The sequence below is a fragment of the Rana temporaria genome, chromosome 10 (genome assembly GCF_905171775.1).
Source record: "Rana temporaria chromosome 10, aRanTem1.1, whole genome shotgun sequence".
NCBI lineage: Eukaryota > Metazoa > Chordata > Amphibia > Anura > Ranidae > Rana > Rana temporaria.
This window is the reverse complement of record NC_053498.1, coordinates 134,664,725-134,683,589: the sequence shown is the minus strand read 5'-3', so window position 1 is coordinate 134,683,589 and position 18,865 is coordinate 134,664,725. Positions and strand designations below refer to the sequence as shown.

The window sequence follows — 18,865 nt, the reverse complement described above, 5'->3', positions numbered from 1 at the left end:
TTGGGTCCGATTCAGGTGCAAAATGTTGCACCTATACAAGTGAACAGAAACGCACCGAACCACAAACCACAGGCGCATATGAGTGAGCCTAGCCTTAATAAAGCTGGACATACACAAATTGAGCCTGCTGAACCTTGCTCACAGAAGTTGTGTTGGAAAATGTTCCTTTATCAGCACCTGATCAGTGCGGAGTCCCTCAGGGATCCCCTTTGTCGCCTGCTCTGTTCAATATCTACCCCCGCCCTCTCTTTGAAATCATCAGTAACCAGAAGTTACTTTACCACTCCTATGCAGATGACACACAATTGTACTTGTGCATCTGCAACAAAAAGGATCATTATCTGGGACTAGAGAAATGCCTTACTTTAACAGAAAACTGGATGTCGAAGAGTTATCCTAAACTCAACGGCTCAAAAACAGAACTTCTCCTGTTTCATGCCAATCGAAAGAATCATCCCGCAACATGGACACCCCCGCCCATTCTGGGTAAAACCATCACCCGTAGCACCAAAGCCAAAAGTCTTGGAATCATATTCGACACCGACATGACAATGGATGCACAAATAGGGTCAGTAGTCAGCGGATCGCACCATCTGCTGCGCCTACTACGCAGACTCACGCCCTTTATCCCGAAAGAGGACATTGCAGTCGTGGTGGGAACAATCATCAACTCCAGACTTGACTATGCAAATGCCCTCTATCTCGGACTCTCTAAATACTAAATCTCTCATCTGCAAGTCGTTCAAAATAAGGCCGCTCGATTGGCGACGGGGAAAAAAAACATGGGAATCGATCTCACTCTCACCGAGATCGCTTCATTGGTTGCCAGTAAAAGACAGAATCACTTTCAAGGCACTCTGTCGAACGCATAAGTGCGTTCAAGGAAATGCCCCCCGAAATCTATGCGAAAAACTAAAAGCTCACAACCCCAATCGCGTTCTGCGAAACGCGATTTCTGAAATCTACTCCAGATACCCAAAGCCAGATACAAGTCCAAAGGAGAACGTAGATTTGCAGTCCAAGGACCCAGACTGTGGCACACTCTACCAACCAACATCCGACTGGAGGTGAACCACTTGGCCTTCAGAGGAAAAATCAAAACCCATCTCTTCTGAGGGCAAAAGTGTCACTCAGAAAATGGATACTAAGCGCCCAGAGGCGATTCAGTTCGCATGTGTTGCGCTATACAAGTTTCTCACTCACTGTCAGCTTGGGGGGGGGGGGGGGTGATTTTCTCCATTCACCTCTTTTGTCTGCCTGCTGGCTGAATGAAAAAAATAAAAAAATAACCGCGTATGACCAGCTTTAGACACAAAGGGCCAGATTCACAGAAAAAGTAGGCCGGAGTATCTGCTGATACTCCGGCGTACTTTCAAATTTCCCGCGTCGTATCTTAATTTGAAATTCTCAAACCAAGATACGACGGCTTTTGGCATCGATCCGACAGGCGTACGCCTTTGGATCGTAGGTGTAATACTTCGGCGCCCGCTGGGTGGAGTTTGCGTCGTTTTCCGCGTCAGGTATGCCAATTAACTGTTTACAGCGATCCACGAAGGTACGCGCGTTCGTCGCATTCTTACATGTCGTCGCTAGTCGGCTTTTAACGTCGTAAAGTTACGAGTGCTATTTAGGTGGTGTAAAATTAGACCATCCATGTTAAAGTATGGCTGTCGTTCCCGCACCGAATTTTTTTTTTTTTTGCGTAAGTCGTCCGGGAATACGAAATGACGCAACGCACGTCGCCGTTCAATAAAACACGTTGGGGCGCCGTAATTTCGCGCAAAGCACGTCGGGAACTTTCAAAACGGAGCATGCGCAGTCGGTTCGGCTCGGGAACGCGCCCAATTTAAATGACACGCCCCATTTGAATTAGGCGGGCTTGCGCCGACGGATTTACGCTACGCCGCCGCAAGTTTACAGGCAAGTGGCTTTGTGAATCAAGCACTTGCCCGTAAAACTTGCGGCGGTGTAACGTAAATGACATACGTTACGCCGCAGCAAATGCATGTTAATCTGCCCCAAAATCCACACCAACTAATCGGGTTCAATTTACTGAAGTATAACTCTGGTTCTCTTCATTTAAACCCCTTTAATTGCTTTTGATCTGAAAATTGCATAAAATGTATAGATTATTTTTGTAAAGCCAAGTCAATTATTTCAAAGAAATTGATAAACTAGGAGGCAAGATTTATTTATTTTTTCTTTCCTCCTTGAACATACATTTTCTTGGAGTGCCTGTGGTTAGCGGGTTGAGTGGGTTGTGGGATTCTTTGGATTAGGCTCTATAAACTTTCCTGGGAAGCTGTGGTTTAAAGGGGCACGTCAAAAGGTTCCCTGCTAATCCTCAGGTTTCCAGAATCCTCTGATCGTCTTACACGACTTCAGAGAGACCCGCGGTCTTTGCGCTGAGGTCATGGCTCCTTGCCCTGGGTCTCTGCAGAATGACACGGTACTCCAGGGATATCCCAGATCAGCACAGAGCCCGAAGGACATGGCTTTGAAGGAGGATCTGTGCCTTTGGATGGGGGATGGCGCTGCTCTGGGTGCCCCTCGCACAATGACGTTATTCTCTGGGAGGGTGAGGTAATCGGGAGACGTTTCTGTAACAGTTGAGCCTTGCAGGAAGTAATTAAAGCCGCTTTCTCCACCGTTCACCTAACACAGTAGGCCTTTGTGAAGAGGCCTTGGCTAGGGGAATGAATTCAACTCAGCCACTTCTGTCAACCGTTTCATCGTCTGTTCTCTGCTAGTGCCACCATCCATAGCAAAAATGTCTACTTGTGTGGCTTAAAGGGGTTGTAAAGGTATTTTTTCCCCCTAAATAGCTTCCTTTACCTTAGTGCAGTCCTCCTTCACTTACCTCATCCTTCCATTTTGCTTTTAAATGTCCTTATTTCTTCGGAGAAATCCTCACTTCCTGTTCTTCTGTCTGTAACTCCACACAGTAATGCGAGGCTTTCTCCCTGGTGTGCAGTGTCATGCTTGCCCCCTCCCTTGGACTACAGGAGAGTCAGGACGCTCTCCAACACACAGCTCCTTTCTCTATCTGCAACGTAGAGAGCGTCCTGACTCTCCTGCTCGCCCCCTCAAGGGAGGGGGCGAGCACGACACTCCACACCAGGGAGAAAGCCTCGCATTACTGTGTGGAGTTACAGACAGAAGAACAGGAAGTGAGGATTTATCAGAAGAAATAAGGACATTTAAAAGCAAAATGGAAGGATGAGGTAAGTGAAGGAGGACTGCACTAAGGTAAAGGAAGCTATTTAGGGAAAAAAATGTTTACCTTTACAACCCCTTTAAGTGTGAACATAATGTCCTGTAAAAGGATAGATTTTAACTCTTAAGATAGCCATACACTGATCAAATATCTGCCGAATTCCTGGTGGATGGGCTGAATTTTATTCTGCAGGTAGCAGAACCTATTCTGCGGGGAGACTGTTGGCACCACATGACAAAGCAGAGTTCCACCCAAAAGTGGAATTTCCACTTATATGCTCCCCCCCCGCCCCCCCTCCAGTGTAACATTTGGCACCTCTAAGGGGGAAACGGGAGACCCGTTTTTGACAGATCCTTCCACTTCCAGGAGACGGAATCGCGACCCAACCTCCCGGAAGTTCGCCCCCCCCCTCCTTCCCCCGTGGCCGGGCCAATTAGAAAGCGCAGCAGTGAAGCTGAAAGTTACAGGCTGGTAAAGGCTTCAATGCCTGGCTCCCTTAGCGGGAATGGCGGTGGCAGCACCCAGGAGACGATCCAAACATCGGCTGGGGTGCAGACATCCCAGGCTCCCTGGACAGGTAAGTGCCACAATATTAAACGTCAACAGCTGCAGTATTTGTAGCTGCTGACGTAATTTTTTTTCCACCTAGGCTGGACCTCCTCCTTAAGTCAATTTTTCAATGGATTTTTGTTAAAGTAGTCTGCATCCTATTAGATACAGACATGGTTAAGGTATTATTTTTTTCATTTAAAAAAAAATAAAAAAATAAAATTGCACTTTTATTGCAGGTAAAAACGTGCATTTATCTTTTTGGAGCCTGAAAAGCATTGCATATCCCCTGCAGACCTGTCAGTGTATTTGTATTGGCAAGCAGATACACTGGCAGGAATAAGTAATGAACCATGACGCTCCACAGCACTGTGGGGCTCCGTACACACGAGCGAACATGTCCGATGAAACTGGTCCGCGGACCAGTTTCATCGGACATGTTCGGTCGTGTGTACGGCCTATCGGACAGGTTTCCTGGCCTAGCGGACAGGTTTCCAGCGGACAAAAGTTTCTTAGCATGGTTAGAAACTTGTCCGCTGGAAACCTGTCCGTCGGACATGTCCGCTGGTATGTACGTCTAACCAGCGGACCGAAATCCCGCGCGCGTCGAATTGATTAGACGCATGCGTGGAAGCATTGCAGTTCCGTGTTTGAGAATGCCGGTGTCTTCTACGTCACCCCGTTCTCTGTCCGCGGGGATTTTGGTCTGATGGTGTGTACACTCGTGTGTACAGGGCCTGGCAGTTCAATGAGAACTACGTACCGACAAAGGATGATGGTACTTGTAGTTCATTCACAGAACCGGTAACAGATTCCCAAAGATGAGCTTATCCTTTAACATTACAGAACAATCAGTAATTCAATAATTCAATAAAAGTGGTGTGAAAGGCAGAAGTTCCCTACCCAGTCACCCAAAGGGAAGAGAAAAAAAAAACGGGGTAGTGCAAAAAGCAGGAGGCAATTTTTGATACATTGTTGATAATGTCCGCCGTGGTAGTGCCAACGTCAATCATGATGGCTGTTGCCCTGATATATATAAAAAAAAAAAATGCGCTTCCCCGATGAAGTCTCACGTTTTGGCAGCTCCGGTGTCCGACAGTTCTAATATAACACAGGTGTCAAACACAAGGCCCGCGGGCCGAATCCAGCCCTCCAGGCCATTTCATGTGGCTCTTGCACTCTTCTGGTCCTCCTCCAGACCCTTACTTTCAAGCAATGCTTCCAGCTTCTTCACAGCAGCATCATAAGGAAAGGGGGGTGCACTGTGATGTAAGGGAAAGTAGGGGACTCAACTTCTGATGGTGGGGTGGCTCTTGACATCATAAGTGTAATGTAAGAGGAGCGGATGCGCTGGACATCCAATCTTACAGATACAACCGGCCCTTTTGAGGACAATCATAATGCTGATGCAGCCTACGATGAAATTGCGTTTGACCCCCCTGTAATATAACTATGGGGCATGGCCATGTGATGTCACCCAAAGAACATGGCCCTTTTTGACGTCACCAGAGCTGCCAGAACAGCGCAAGCCTTCATTTTTTTAATCAGATCAGCGAGTGCGGCCATCGCGATTGACGTTGGAACTACCGTGGGGGACATTATTCATTTTTAATAAAAGGGCTCGTCAAAAAATGGGTGTCGCTTGCTCCAATAAGGGTCTGGTATGGATTTCGGTGGGGGAACCCAAGCCGTTTTATTACATTTTGGCATATCATTTCCACTTAGACAGATTGCGCTCCGTCTAAAAAGGGGCCTATAATAACATGGCTTACCGGCTTTGTGGTAGCGGAGTCTCACAAAACAGACAATCTGTGGTCCTTGAGCTGACAAAATGTCACCTAGAGAACGCCAGTACTGCACTAGAACGGAACACCTAATGAGAGTATTGGCAGCCAGTGTTGTGCAGAACAGACTGAGCTTAATTCTCATTTCAAAGAACTTGGTTCGATCTCTTTTGAGTGGAGCTGACGTCCATACAGTCACATTAGCTGCTACACACACACACGTCTTTTTGGCTTTTTCAGACAACAGGACCGCCATTTGAGCCAGTCTACCCATCAGCAACAGCTCTCAATGAACCAGTGGCTGGATAATTACGCGTTTCTTTTCATTGCATGGGGGACCTGGCAACCAAGAATTTTCCAGCCCTGCAAAACTATTTTTTTTTTTTTTAATAAAATACTGCATCCAATTTATATAGACAGGAGGAGGCTTAAAGCGGGGTTCCAACCACAATTAGCATTTTTTAAATGTACTGTATTTATTTATCGGCGTATACCCCACACTTTTTTGCCCTGAAATTCAGGGCAAAATCATGGGTGCGCGATATACGCCGATACCTGCGCCGAGTTTGAACTACTGCGCCGGCATATACCGAGCAGGCTCGGGTTCTCTCGCAGTCACGTCCTGGACGTACAGGACGTGACCGCGAGAGGAGCCGAGCCTGCCCGACTATACACGAGTGTACTGCTCTCGGTATATGCCGGCGCAGTAGTTCAAACTCAGCGCGGGAAGCGGGTATCGAGCGGGGAGGACACTGCAGAAGGACACCACCGAAGCCGCAGACGGACCCGACGAGGCCGCCAATGGACGCCGCGCAAGACACCAAAACTAAGTACTAAAATCTTTTTTTTACAGGAATGCGGGTCCACTTTAGGGGTGCGCGCTATACGCCGGAGCGCGCAATACCCCGATAAATCCTGTATGTCCTTTCATCATGCGTTTTTATAATATAAACCCGGTCACTTACTATTTTACAATCCGCCGCCGCTCGGCGTAGTTATTCAAAAAAGATAGTTTTATAAAACTATGTTCACAACTTTGTCATTTTGCTTGTGGGCATTTTGAAACCCACAAGCACTTACCGTATTTTCCGGCGTATAAGACGACTTTCTGGATGCAAAAAAATGCATCCAAAGTCGGGGGTCGTCTTATACGCCGGGTACAGTCTCAGTACTCACTTTTTCCCCCAGCGCTGACAGTCTAACATGCTGCGATCGCGAGCGTGTATTGATTTCAAAGCCGCGCCTTCACTGCAGAGTGTTCTGTGATAGGAGGAACAAAAATCTTCCCAGCAGCGCCTCTGTTCTTTGTTCCTCCTATCACAGATGCCTTCTCATCCTCGGACGAGATGAGAAGGCGTCCGTGATAGGCGGAAAACATAACAGAGGCGCTGCTGGGAAGATTTTTGTTCCTCCTATCACAGAACACTCTGCAGTGAAGGCGCGGCTTTGAAATCAATACACGCTCGCGATCGCATTAGACTGTCAGCGCTGGGGAAAAAAAGTGAGTGTTATTGCACTGGGGGGGGGGGCGGGCAACAAGTTCAGGCACAGTGGGGGCAAGTGATGGCAATGTGGGGGCATGTAATGGCACAGTGGCAATGTGGGGGCATGTAATGGCACAATGGCAATGTGGGGGCATGTAATGGCAATGTGGGGGCATGTAATGGCACAGTGGCAATGTGGGGGCATGTAATGGCACAGTGGCAATGTGGGGGCATGTAATGGCACAGTGGCAATGTGGGGGCATGTAATGGCACAGTGGCAATGTGGGGGCATGTAATGGCACAGTGGCAATGTGGGGGCATGTAATGGCACAGTGGCACAGTCTGGGCATGTAATGTAATGGCACAGTGAGGAATGTATTGGCACAGTGAGATATGAAAAAGCCTGTTTCTGTCAGCGGTTCTGACTCCCCCTCAGCTTCCAGAAAGACTAGTAAGAAGGGGGTAGTCTTATACAGTGAGTATATTACAAAATCAAAATTTTTCCTGGAAAATTAGGGGGTCGTCTTTTACGCCGGGTCGTCTTATACGCCGGAAAATACGGTACTTCCTGGAAGTCTTGGATGGGGAGTGATAATTGGATAACACACATTTCCCAGGAGCATTAGAGGGAGATGATGTCAGGATCCTAGGTGATTCCAAAGGCAGATTTTGTGGGACTGCATAGCAACAGGCATTTCCAGATGAGTAAACAATTTTCTTTTTAAGGTCTAATGAGCACAATAATGAAAAAAAAAAAATTGGGATAAAAACTACACTTTAAGCGTTTGCACATTATTGCTTAGGACCAGTATCCTGATGAAGACAGTGGTGGACCATACATGAGCAGTGTATGTTGGCATGGCCTCCTGTAGTCTCCACTAGGAGCCAACACAGAAGAATAATGGGAAGGCACGGACAGAACGTTGTCACAGGAAATTCCTGAACAAGACCCCCCCATGGCAGGATCCCCATGGATTATGTCAATGAAAGCTGCAGATTGTAAGAGACTAAAAACACGTTTTTGAACGGCATAAACATGTTAAAGCTTGTGGGTGGTTATAGTGATTTAGATTCAGTATTAATATATCATCATTTGTTCAAAAGAAACCAGCAGCTAAAATGGTTAAAATATTGAAACCATCTGAAAGATAAAAGTGAACAATATACGGTGTAGCAGATCACTGACACAAAGTACATAAAATCCGTGTTCAGCTCACATTTGTCAGGTTTCCAGATGTGAAGGAAACCATTGTTCACATGTGGGAGGAGAACTGTCAAACTTTAAACACAAGTCAAAAATCAAGGTAGGAAGCAGCGGGAATACATCGGAGCAATCATGGGGGCAAATGTATGTACATAGATAAAAGCCTGTTGTGGCTGACGTCACATCTATGTATTGCGGTAATGGGCCAATCAGAATGGCACCCCAATGCATTGTACAGCAGGTGATGCAGTTCCGGTTTTCGTTCCAATGTTGTGCATTGGTAGCCCATTTCAAGGCCTCTGTCGCAATGTTATTCAGTTGCAACGTTTACATACGGAATATTGTGCATTACTATGCATTGCTTTAAAGACTATGTAAACCCAACCTTTCATACTCCTGATATGCGTCTGCTGTACCATGTACTTTTATGAGAAAGGATCCTGTTCTTTGTATTGCTTCCTGCCAGTCTCTTTGCTTTTCTATTAATCCCTTGATGCTGGCCGCATGTAAACCACTTACCGTGCTGAGAGAGGGTACTAAGTACAGTAGCCGGCGAGTACTGGTAAGCTCCCGATGCATAGTAGTGATTGTGAGCTGATCATGTGACCACTGACAGCCAATTACAGCGGTCATATGACCCAATTGCCAGCCTCTCGGCTTTTAGAACCCTTAAAGGGCCAGGAGGCGGACAGCGGGAAGGGGTTAAAGTGGAGGTTCACCCAAAAAAATGTATTTAACATTAGATTGAGGCCAATTACGGGAAGCAGAATCAGGTGTTTTTTTTTAAATCAATGCAGTACTTACTGTTTTAGAGATAGATGTTCTCCGCCGCTTCCGGGTATGGGCTGCGGGACTGGGCGTTCCCATTTGATTGACAGCCTTCCGACCGTCGCATACAGCGCGTCACGAGTTTCCGAAAGTAGCCGAACGTCGGTGCGCAGGCGCCATATAGAGCCGCACCGATGTTCGGCAACTCGTGACGTGCTGTATGCGATCGTCGGAAGGCTGTCAATCAAATAGGAACGTCCAGTCCCGAAGACCATACCCGGAAGCGGCTGAGAACATCTGTCTCTAAAAAGATAAGTACTGCATTGATTTTAATAAAAAAAACACCCGATTCTGCTTCCCTTAATTAGCCTCAATCTAGTGTTAAAAAAAAAATTTGGGTGAACCCCCGCTTTAAAAACAGACTACACTAAGCAGGAGAACTCAGCCTGCTTTCCTCCAATGATCAGACTTGTCCCGACACCCCTCCCACCTTCCCTGCACAACCATTCACTGGGAAAATAAGTATTATTGCTTCTCCTTCCCCAGATCTTATGGAGATGAGAGTAGAGGGTATGGGATAATTTTCTTCTTTTTTTATTTGCCCCTTTTTATAAAAAAGGTTTTTAGAATATATATATATATATTACAAGGTGATCGTTTATAATCACTTTAAAGGAGCGGACAGCCAATGCATGGCAATGACGCAAAAACTGCACCCCCTGTAGGCATGGAACATGTGTTACGGTGCAGTGCATTTTTTTTATTCTGTGCCTTTGCGGGAATCATGTTACCAAACTACTCTTTGGTTAGTTATGTCATCTGGAGCTTCCCGAGTGGTCTAGGATTTGTGCTTAAAGGGGTTGTAAAGGTAAAAAAAAAAATCCTAAATAGCTTCCTTTACCTTAGTGCAGTCCTCCTTCACTTACCTCTTCCTTCCATTTCCTTATTTCTTCTGAGAAATCCTCACTTCCTGTTCTGTCTAACTCCACACAGTAATGCAAGGCTTTCTCCCTGGTGTGGAGTGTTGTGCTCGCCCCCTCCCTTGGACTACGGGAGAGTCAGGACGCTCTCTACGTTGCAGAAAGTAGCTGTGTGTTAGTGGGTGTCCTGACTCCCCTGTAGTCCAAGGGAGGGGGTGAGCACGACACTCCACACCAGGGAGAAAGCCTTGCATTACGGTGTGGAGTTACAGACAGAAGAACAGGAAGTGAGGATTTCTCAGAAGAAATAAGGACATTTAAAAGCAAAAATGGAAGGATGAGGTAAGTGAAGGAGGACTGCACTAAGGAAAAAGGAAGCCATTTAGGAAAAAAAATGGTTTTACCTTTACAACCCCTTTAAGTTAAGGCAAAAGCAAGGGCAGGACAGTGGGCAATCTAAATTGTAACAACAAGGTCCACTTTGACCAAAATGCAAGAATGCTCTTGTGTGAAGACTGACATTTCCCATGTGATCCTGGTGACACCACTCTTGCGTCTTGGTTTTGCTATAAACGTATTAAAGTTTTTTTTTTTATTATACGTGTAGAAATTTCCAGGAGGTTTTATAAAGAGGGCCACTGCTGACGGCCAGTTTAAAGCTGAACTAAACTCTCTCAATCAATAACTACAGTCATGGGCAAAATATTGTCACTCCAGCATGTCAGATAATGCGCCAGTTCGTCCGAGAAAATTGTTGTATTTACAAATGTTTGTTTATTTTGTTTGCATTGATAGGACAAATAAGTGGAGAAGCAAAAAGCTAAATCTGACACATTCCACACAAAACTCCAAAAATGAACTGAACAAAATTATTGGCACCGTCTCAAAAGTGTAAGAAATGATTGGATTACAAGTTTGTGATCCTCCTCTCAATTGTAAATAAAGCAGCAAAAAAAATTGTCCAGGGATTTTAGAACAAAAATTGTGGAAACGCATGATCAAGTCCATCTCCAGGGATCTTAAAAAGAAGTATGGTTTTGGGGTAACCCCCCCCCCCCCCCATCATACTTACCTAGGTGGATGCATCGGTCTGATGCTGCATCTGTCCCCCAGCGCCCCTATACCGAGAACCGAGCGATCGAACATTGCCTATGGCTTGGTTCTCACAGATCCGAGCAGAGAGCTGCTGACTGTCAATCAGCATCTCTCCGCTCTGCTCCTCCTCGCTCACTGGAGCGCTGAGCTGTGGAGGGGGCAGGGAACGGCCGTCTCGGACTCTCACTAAGAGGCTGGGACGGGTGTCAGTCCAGGCACCTGGCAGATCCAGACTTCTATTGTCATGAAACGGTGCCTGGACCGATTCCTATGTCGTCAGCAGAGAGCGGACTTCAGTGGGTCACAGAAGTGCAGAAACTAATTGCACTCCTGTGACCCATATTAGCCCAGCCAAACGAGCTCAGGCTGGACGTCGTCTTTAACCACTTAAGGACCGCCTCTCCTGCACATTTACGTCGGCAGAATGGCAAGGCTGGGCACATGCACGTATAGGTACGCCCTGTGCTAGTACCCGGGCGCGCGCCCGCGACCCTGTCCGAAGCTCCGGGACCCGATCGGCACTGGAGTCCCGCGATCGGTCCCCGGAGCTGTAGAACGGGGAGATCTGTATGTAAAACACGGCTTCCCCGTTCTTCACTGTGGCGCTGTCATCGATCGATTTTAAATGCATTTTTTGCCGTGAAAATGACAATGGTCCTAAAAATGTGTCAAAATTGTCCGAAGTGTCCGCCATAATGTCGCAGTCACGGAAAAAAAAAAAAATAAAAAAAAAATCGCTGATCGCCGCCATTAGTAGTAAAAAAAAATTTTTTTTATAAAAATGCAATAAAACTATCCCCTATTTTGTAAACGCTATAAAGTTTGCGCAAACCAACAGATTAACGCTTATTGCGATTTTTTTTACCAAAAATAGGTAGAATACGTATCGGCCTAAACTGAGGAAAAAAAAAAAAAATTTAATATATTTTTTTTGGGGATATTCTAGCAAAAAGAAAAAAATATTGAATTTTTTTCAAAATTGTTGCTCTATGTTTGTTTATAGCGCAAAAAATAAATAAAACGCAGAGGTGATCAAATACCACCAAAAGAAAGCTCTATTTGTGGGGGAAAAAGGACGCCAATTGTGTTTTTCGGAGCCACGTCGCACGACCGCGCAATTGTCTGTTAAAGCGACGCAGTGCCGAATCTCAAAACCTGGCCGGGTCCTTTAGCTGCCTAAAGGTCCGGGGCTTAAGTGGTTAATGTTCCTGTGGCCACGGTGTGCAACATTGTCAATAAGTATACAGCCCATGGCACTGTAGCCAATCTTGCTGCACATGGATGAAGGACATATTGATCAAAGATTGCAACGAAGGATTGTTCGAATGGTGGAAGAAGATTCTCAGTCTTCTTCCACCAGGCACAGGGTACAACTGTCAGCACGCACTATACGTCACTATCTAAATAAAAAGGGACGCTATGGTAGGAGACCCAAGAGGACCCCAATGTTGACATGAAAAGCCAGAGTGGAGTACTTACCTGAGGAAGCCAAAATCCTTTTGGGAGATCGTGCTGTGGACAGACAAAACAAAGATTACAGCTTTTTGGTAAAGCCCATTCTAGGGTTTTCAGATAAAGAAATGAGGCCTTCAAAGAAAAGAATACAGTACATACAGACAAACATGGTGGAGGTTCACCTAAGTTTTGAGGTTGCTCTGCCGCTTTAGGCACTGGATGTCCATCTGCAGGGCATTATGAAATCAGACTACCAAAAAATCCTGGGGTGCAATGTAGGGCCCAATGTTAGAAAGTTGGGTCTGTCAGAGGTCATGGGTCTTACAGCAGGACAATGACCCAAAGCCTACGGCAAAAAGCACCCAGATATGGTTTAAGGCTCCATTCACATCTAGGCGTTTTCACGCCAGACGCCCGACGCTCGTGCCGCTGGAGGGGAGATTTCACATTGATGTCTATGGAGATGGTTCACATCTCACGCCAAACGCCGAAACGCCTGAAAAAAAGTCCCGGACCCTTTTTTCAGGCGGCATTGGCGTTCGGCCATAGACAACAATGTGTTGTCAAAAAAAAAAAAAAAAAAAAAAAGACCCGTTTTGTCGCGGCAAATCGCGGGTTAAATACGCCGCAATTTGTCGCGGCAAAATACGCCGCGTTACAGTGTGAATGCGGTGTAAGACAAAGTACTGAACTGGACAGCAATGAGTCCAGATCTAAATCCCATAGAGCATTTGTGGAGAGATCTCAAAACAGCAGAACCCTTCCAATCTGAGAGACCTGGAGCATGTTGGCGAAAGACGAGCGATCCAAAATTCCAGCAGAGGTGCAAGAAACGCATTATGGTTACAGGAAGCCATTGATATCAGTTTTTTCCCCCAAGGGGTGTGCTACCAAACATTAAAATTGAGGGTGCCAATAATTTTGTCCAGTCTATATTTGAAGTTTTGCGTGAAAGGTGTCAGATTTGGCCTTTTATATACAAATACAATCGGCGCAAACAAAGCGAGAAATAAATAAATGTGTCGCTCAGCCGAACACTGTTCAGCGTTTTCACACCACCAAACTACTAAAATGAATACAGCGCAACAACATAAATTCAAACATTTTATATAAGTCCCAAAAGAATATTTCTACAATGTGAATGTGTCCATTTGTTCAAAAATAATCTTTACAGAAAAGTTCAGCAATGATGACAACGTGATAAAAACATGCAAAGGCACAACAAACACCCAGTGTTTTCACTCTTCATGCACCGGTGCGACTCCGCCACCAGACCCTGTTCACCTCGATGCATTAAACAACTCGCTCAACCATCAAATATTCCCAACCAGATAAATCTCGTCTCCTCCTTGCTTCTCAGTGACCCAGTCCACTGTGCAGGCTCCTATTTAAGGCAAAAAGAGGCATAGACATGGCGTACTCTGTGTAACAACTATTAAAACACCCCGCTCTAAAATCCACTTACAAGATCATAAAAACCAATAGCGATTTGAAACTATCTCCCCTACTGAAGAAGCCCAATCGGGTGCAACACGTTCAGGGAGGAGCCAAGCTTGCGACATCACGCCGGGACCGCGCTGTGCTGGGTGGGGAGATGGTCTTTGAAGGCGCTATTGTTTATATGATCTTGTAAGTAGATTTTAGGAGCGGGGTGTTTTAATAAAGTTGTTATACAGAGCACGCTATGTCTATGCCCCTTTTTTCCTTAACCACTTCCTGATGGCCGTACGACTTTATACGGCCGCAGTGTGGTTCTTAATCTCCGGGAGGCTGTCTATATACGGCCTCCAGCCACTGGGGGGCGCGCGCGCCGCATCGCTGAGATGCCGATGTGCGTGCCTGGCGGCCGCGATGTCCGCCTGGCACCCGCGATCGGCGGTTACAGAGACAAGGACATGGATCTGTGTGTGTAAACACACAGATCCACGTCCTGTCAGGGAGAGAGGAGACCGATCTGTGTCCCTTGTACATAGGGACACAGATCGGTCACCTCCCCCCACAGTTAGAAACACTATGCAGGGTACACATTTAACCCCTTCCTCACCCCCTAGTGTTAACCCCTTCAATGCCAGTCACATTTATACAGTAATTAGTGCATATTTATAGCACTGATCGCAGTATAAATGTGAATGGTGCCAAAAATGTGTCCGCCATAATGTCGCAGTCCCAATAAAAATCGCAGATCGCCGCCATTGCTAGTAAAAAATAAAAATAAAATAGATAATTCTGTCCCCCATTTTGTAGGTGCTATACATTTTGCGCAAACCAGTCGCTTATTGCGTTTTTTTTTTTTTTTTACCAAAAATATGTAGAAGAATACGTATCGTCCTAGACTGAGAAAATTATTTATTTAAATTGCGCTATTATAGCAACAAGTAAAAAATTGTTTTTTTTTTTCAAAATTGTTGCTCTTTTTTTGTTTATAGTGCAAAAAATAAAAACCGCAGAGGTGATCAAATACCACCAAAAGAAAGCTCTACTTGAGGGGGAAAAAAAGGACATCAATTTTGTTTGGGAGCCACGTCGCACGACCGCGCAATTGTCAGTTAAAGCAACGCAGTGCCGGAAGCTGAAATTTCACCTGGGCAGGAGGGGGGTATATGTGCCCAGTAAGCAAGTGGTTAAATAGGAGTTGAATAAGAGGGGCAGTAGACTGGGTCACTGAGCAGCAAAAACGAGAAGGTTTATCTGGCTGGGAATATGTTGATTGAGCAAGGAGTTGCACCTGTTGCATGAAGAGTGAAACCACTGGCGTTTTATACGCCTTTGCATGTTTATGACATCATCATTATTACTGAATGTGGACACATTGTAGAAAATACTCTTTTGGGACAACTTATACTAAAATGAATACAGTGTAGCACTACATAAATCCACAAAATGTAAATCATATATTTCAGCTTTTTGTTTCTCCACTTTGTGTCATAGCAATACAAAAGAAACAAACATGAGAATGCCTAAACATTTGTAATTGCAACAATTTTCTGGGTGAAGTGGCGCATTATCTGACAAATGCAGGGGTGCCAATATTTTTGGCCATGTCTGTACTGCCAGCATTAGTAAATAGATAGGAATGACCATTATACAATGCGCTGAAAAAGTATTTATACCCCTTGCCGTTTTCCACATTTTGTCATGTTACAACCAAAAACATAAAAGTATTTTATTGGGATTTGATGTGATAGACCAACACAAAGACAATTGTGAAGTGGAAGGAAAATGATAAATGGTTTTCATTTTTTTTTACAAATATATACCGTATATACTCGAGTATAAGCCGAGTTTTTTAGCACATTTTTTTGTGCTGAAAATGCCCCCCTCGGCTTATACGCGAGTCACCTTTTTGCGCCTGATCTCCCGGAATTTGAGGACCCGGTACTGGCCAGTCGTAGGTCCCCTGTGCTAGGTTTGTTGTCTGAAGGACCTACGGCTGGGAAGCACCGATTTTTCAAAGCCGGGCACCCCTGCCATAGACTCCCATGTTAAACGGTCATTTCTCTGGTGACCCGTTACTGGCCGGTCGTAGGTCCGAAACTTGGCACACATGTAGCCCCATTTCCCCAAGTGCGCAAAGTTTGTTGTCTGGGGAACCACCGATTTTTAAAAGCCGGTAACCCCTTCCATAGGCTCCCATGTTAAACATCAGTCTAGTCATGGTCACATTGAGGCATGGGCACAGTGAGGCATGGGCACAGTGATAGTGGAGACGACTCTGTGTGTGTTCCCTTCCCTATATTCACTGAGAATAAGTTTCGGTATCCAGCATAAATTTCCACTGTATGTTTTGCTGCATCTTTACCATCGACGATCGGAGGTCATGGTGTATATCGGGGATATGCAATTAGCGGACCTCCAGCTGTTGCAGAACTACAATTCCCATGAGGCATAGCAAGACTCTGACAGCCACAAGCATGACACCCAGAGGCAGAAGCATGATGGGACTTGTAGTTTTGCAACAGCTGGAGGTCCGCTAATTGCATATCCCTGGTGTATATCTAACTAGGATTCTTCCAGTTACCGACATCTTGGTTTATTCCATACATGCTCGTTTTGATTCACAGAGACCTACGTCCCCCTGAGTCCATCCCGGGGACGCATATTTGCATACGGCTGGCGCCAAGGTGTTAACTGGCCCGAGTTTGTTCAATAAAAACTGAATGATATTTTCTGTGTATTTCTTAAAAAACAGAAGTATGGGAATATTTTATTTTAATCATAGTTACCAGATGGATGCAGCATCGCTCCCCGCTGTTGGCTCCAACACTGAAAACCGAGCGATCAAAACACAGCCAATCGCTTGGTTCTCAGAGTTCCCCGAGTAGAGAGCTGCTGTCAGTCAGTGGTCCTCTTCCCACGCTCACTGGCATGCTGGGCTGTGGAGGGGGCAGAAGCGGCCGGCTCAGGCTCTCAGGGTCCAGAAAGATCCCGATCATATGGTCACGATCTTGCCCGAGCCTGGACCAGCTCTGCGACGTCAGCAGACAGAGGACTGAAGGCCGCTGTCTGCTGAAAATGGGTCACAGGAGTGCAGAATGAACTGCACACTCCAGGAGGAGAAGTAGTACAGCCAAACAAGCTTTGGCTGTACTCCTCCTCTAACCCAGATTGCGCTTCTTGTACCGGTTTTAGAAACAGAATACCACGATATACATAAACATGTTCAGTGATTTTCCCAGAACTTTGGAATTTTTAGCAGCCTGCAAATAATTCAGGAAAATACATAAAATTGCTTTGATGTGTTATTTTAATCAGCGTGATTATGCAGCAACTCTGGACGCAGGACACACTCACCATTTCCCCATAATGCTTCATAGCAAACTCTAAGACCCCGGACGCTGCCTCCGGCTGCTGGAGCTTATTGTTAATGCTGAGAGAGACAAAAAAGAGAAGACAGACAATATGAGGAGGCCTTCTGGACACAATGCAGTACGGTGATATAAAACACTACTCAGTCACACAGACATCCACGCACCCAAACTGGCAGACAGCCAAGCGCTTATGTAATGGGCAATAATGCTGAACTATCCCAACAATGTCATGAACTGTTATTTTATGGCCGCACGCACACGCTTAGATGAATGCCTGTGTACTGGAAACAAAAGCCATGCACCAAGGTGTTATGGAAGCAGGAACAACTACACACCAGGCACTGGAAACCCGCCCACCCAGGCATGCTGGGACATGCAGTTCCTACACAGAAGTGCTTGCTTAATTCTGCAATACATACCTGTGACCAGGACTTCCGAGAGTCATTTTTTGGTCGGATCCTGAATGGGATATCCATACTTCTTGGATACCAAAAACTGGGTTTTCAATTTTGAGTGGGCACCGGCGTCTTGCCTCACCCCCTAGCTGATTCTAAGAAGATGGCAGGAAGATACCTAAACTCAAAAATCGCCAGGGCTGGTAGGAGGACATTTTTCTGAATTTTACTGGTCCTATGTAAAAATATAATTTTCTTGTGGAAAAAAAAATATATATATAATAATTAAAAAAAAAAATAAAAAAAGAAAAAAAATCTTGTTTGGCTGTACTTTTCTTGTGGATCAGGAATGCATTTTTTTTTCTGTACGCCTGTGACCCGTCTTCTTCAGCAGCCCGCTGTCAGCTGATGACACAGAGCCAGTCCAGGCACAGGAAAGATCACGAGCATAGGATCAGGATCCAGGGGGGAATGGGATGGTAGTAATGGATTTTTTTGTCCTAAAGCAGGGAATATAATCAATCACTTCCCTTTGTGTACTGAATGTGGTTGCTTTCACCAACACTGGCTAGGCACACCATTTAAAGTGGAGTTCCACCCATTTTTTTTATGTTTGTCTGTGCTGCATGCCCTAATCTCATAGTGTTCAGAATGGACAATTTTTATTTAATTTGTTGCTTGTAAATACCTTTATTTTGTAGTCCTTCATTACTTCCTCCTCCTTATTTGCCTAGGCTATTTGCAAGGGTTTCTGGGATAGGCATCATGTTTCCCAGTAGTCCTTGCAAACCTGACTGAAACCTATTACATTGCTTGTGCACTGAGCATGTGGGAGATATGCAAAGCTGAAATCCAGGAAGTCATACAGTCTGGCTTCATGATGCCCACACTTAAGATGGCAACGGTCTATTTCTAGATTATAAACTTTACTAGACTACATTAAGCTTGTGTATTACAGGGGTATTTATATTTAAAAAGTGAAATTGTGGGTGGAACTCCCCTTTAACCCTTTGATCACCCTGATGTTAACCCCTTCCCAGCCAGTGTCAGTCCAGTGACCGTGCATATTTTTAGCACTGATCACTGTATTTGTGTCACTAGTTCCCTCAAAATGTCAGTTAGGGTCCGATTATCCGCCACAATTTTGCAGTCCCGCTATAAGTTGCCGATCGCTGCCATTACTAGT

The 18,865-nt window shown here is 45.5% G+C and overlaps 1 protein-coding gene across 12 annotated transcripts in view; it reads right to left on the bottom strand.

Annotated features, from left to right (window-relative positions):
• MTOR (mechanistic target of rapamycin kinase) overlaps positions 1-18,865 on the bottom strand; it is a 212,797-nt gene that overhangs the window by 103,297 nt on the left and 90,635 nt on the right. For 8 of the 12 annotated variants that reach the window (XM_040326325.1, XM_040326329.1, XM_040326326.1 and 5 more), the window contains 2 exons: positions 17,268-17,343; positions 12,501-12,533 (listed from right to left, as the gene is read on the bottom strand). In XM_040326325.1, the coding sequence (XP_040182259.1) occupies positions 12,501-12,533; positions 17,268-17,343 (109 nt within the window). The remainder of the gene's footprint in view (positions 1-12,500; positions 12,534-17,267; positions 17,344-18,865) is intronic. The other 4 variants (XM_040326332.1, XM_040326335.1, XM_040326337.1 and 1 more) reach the window with 1 other exon arrangement.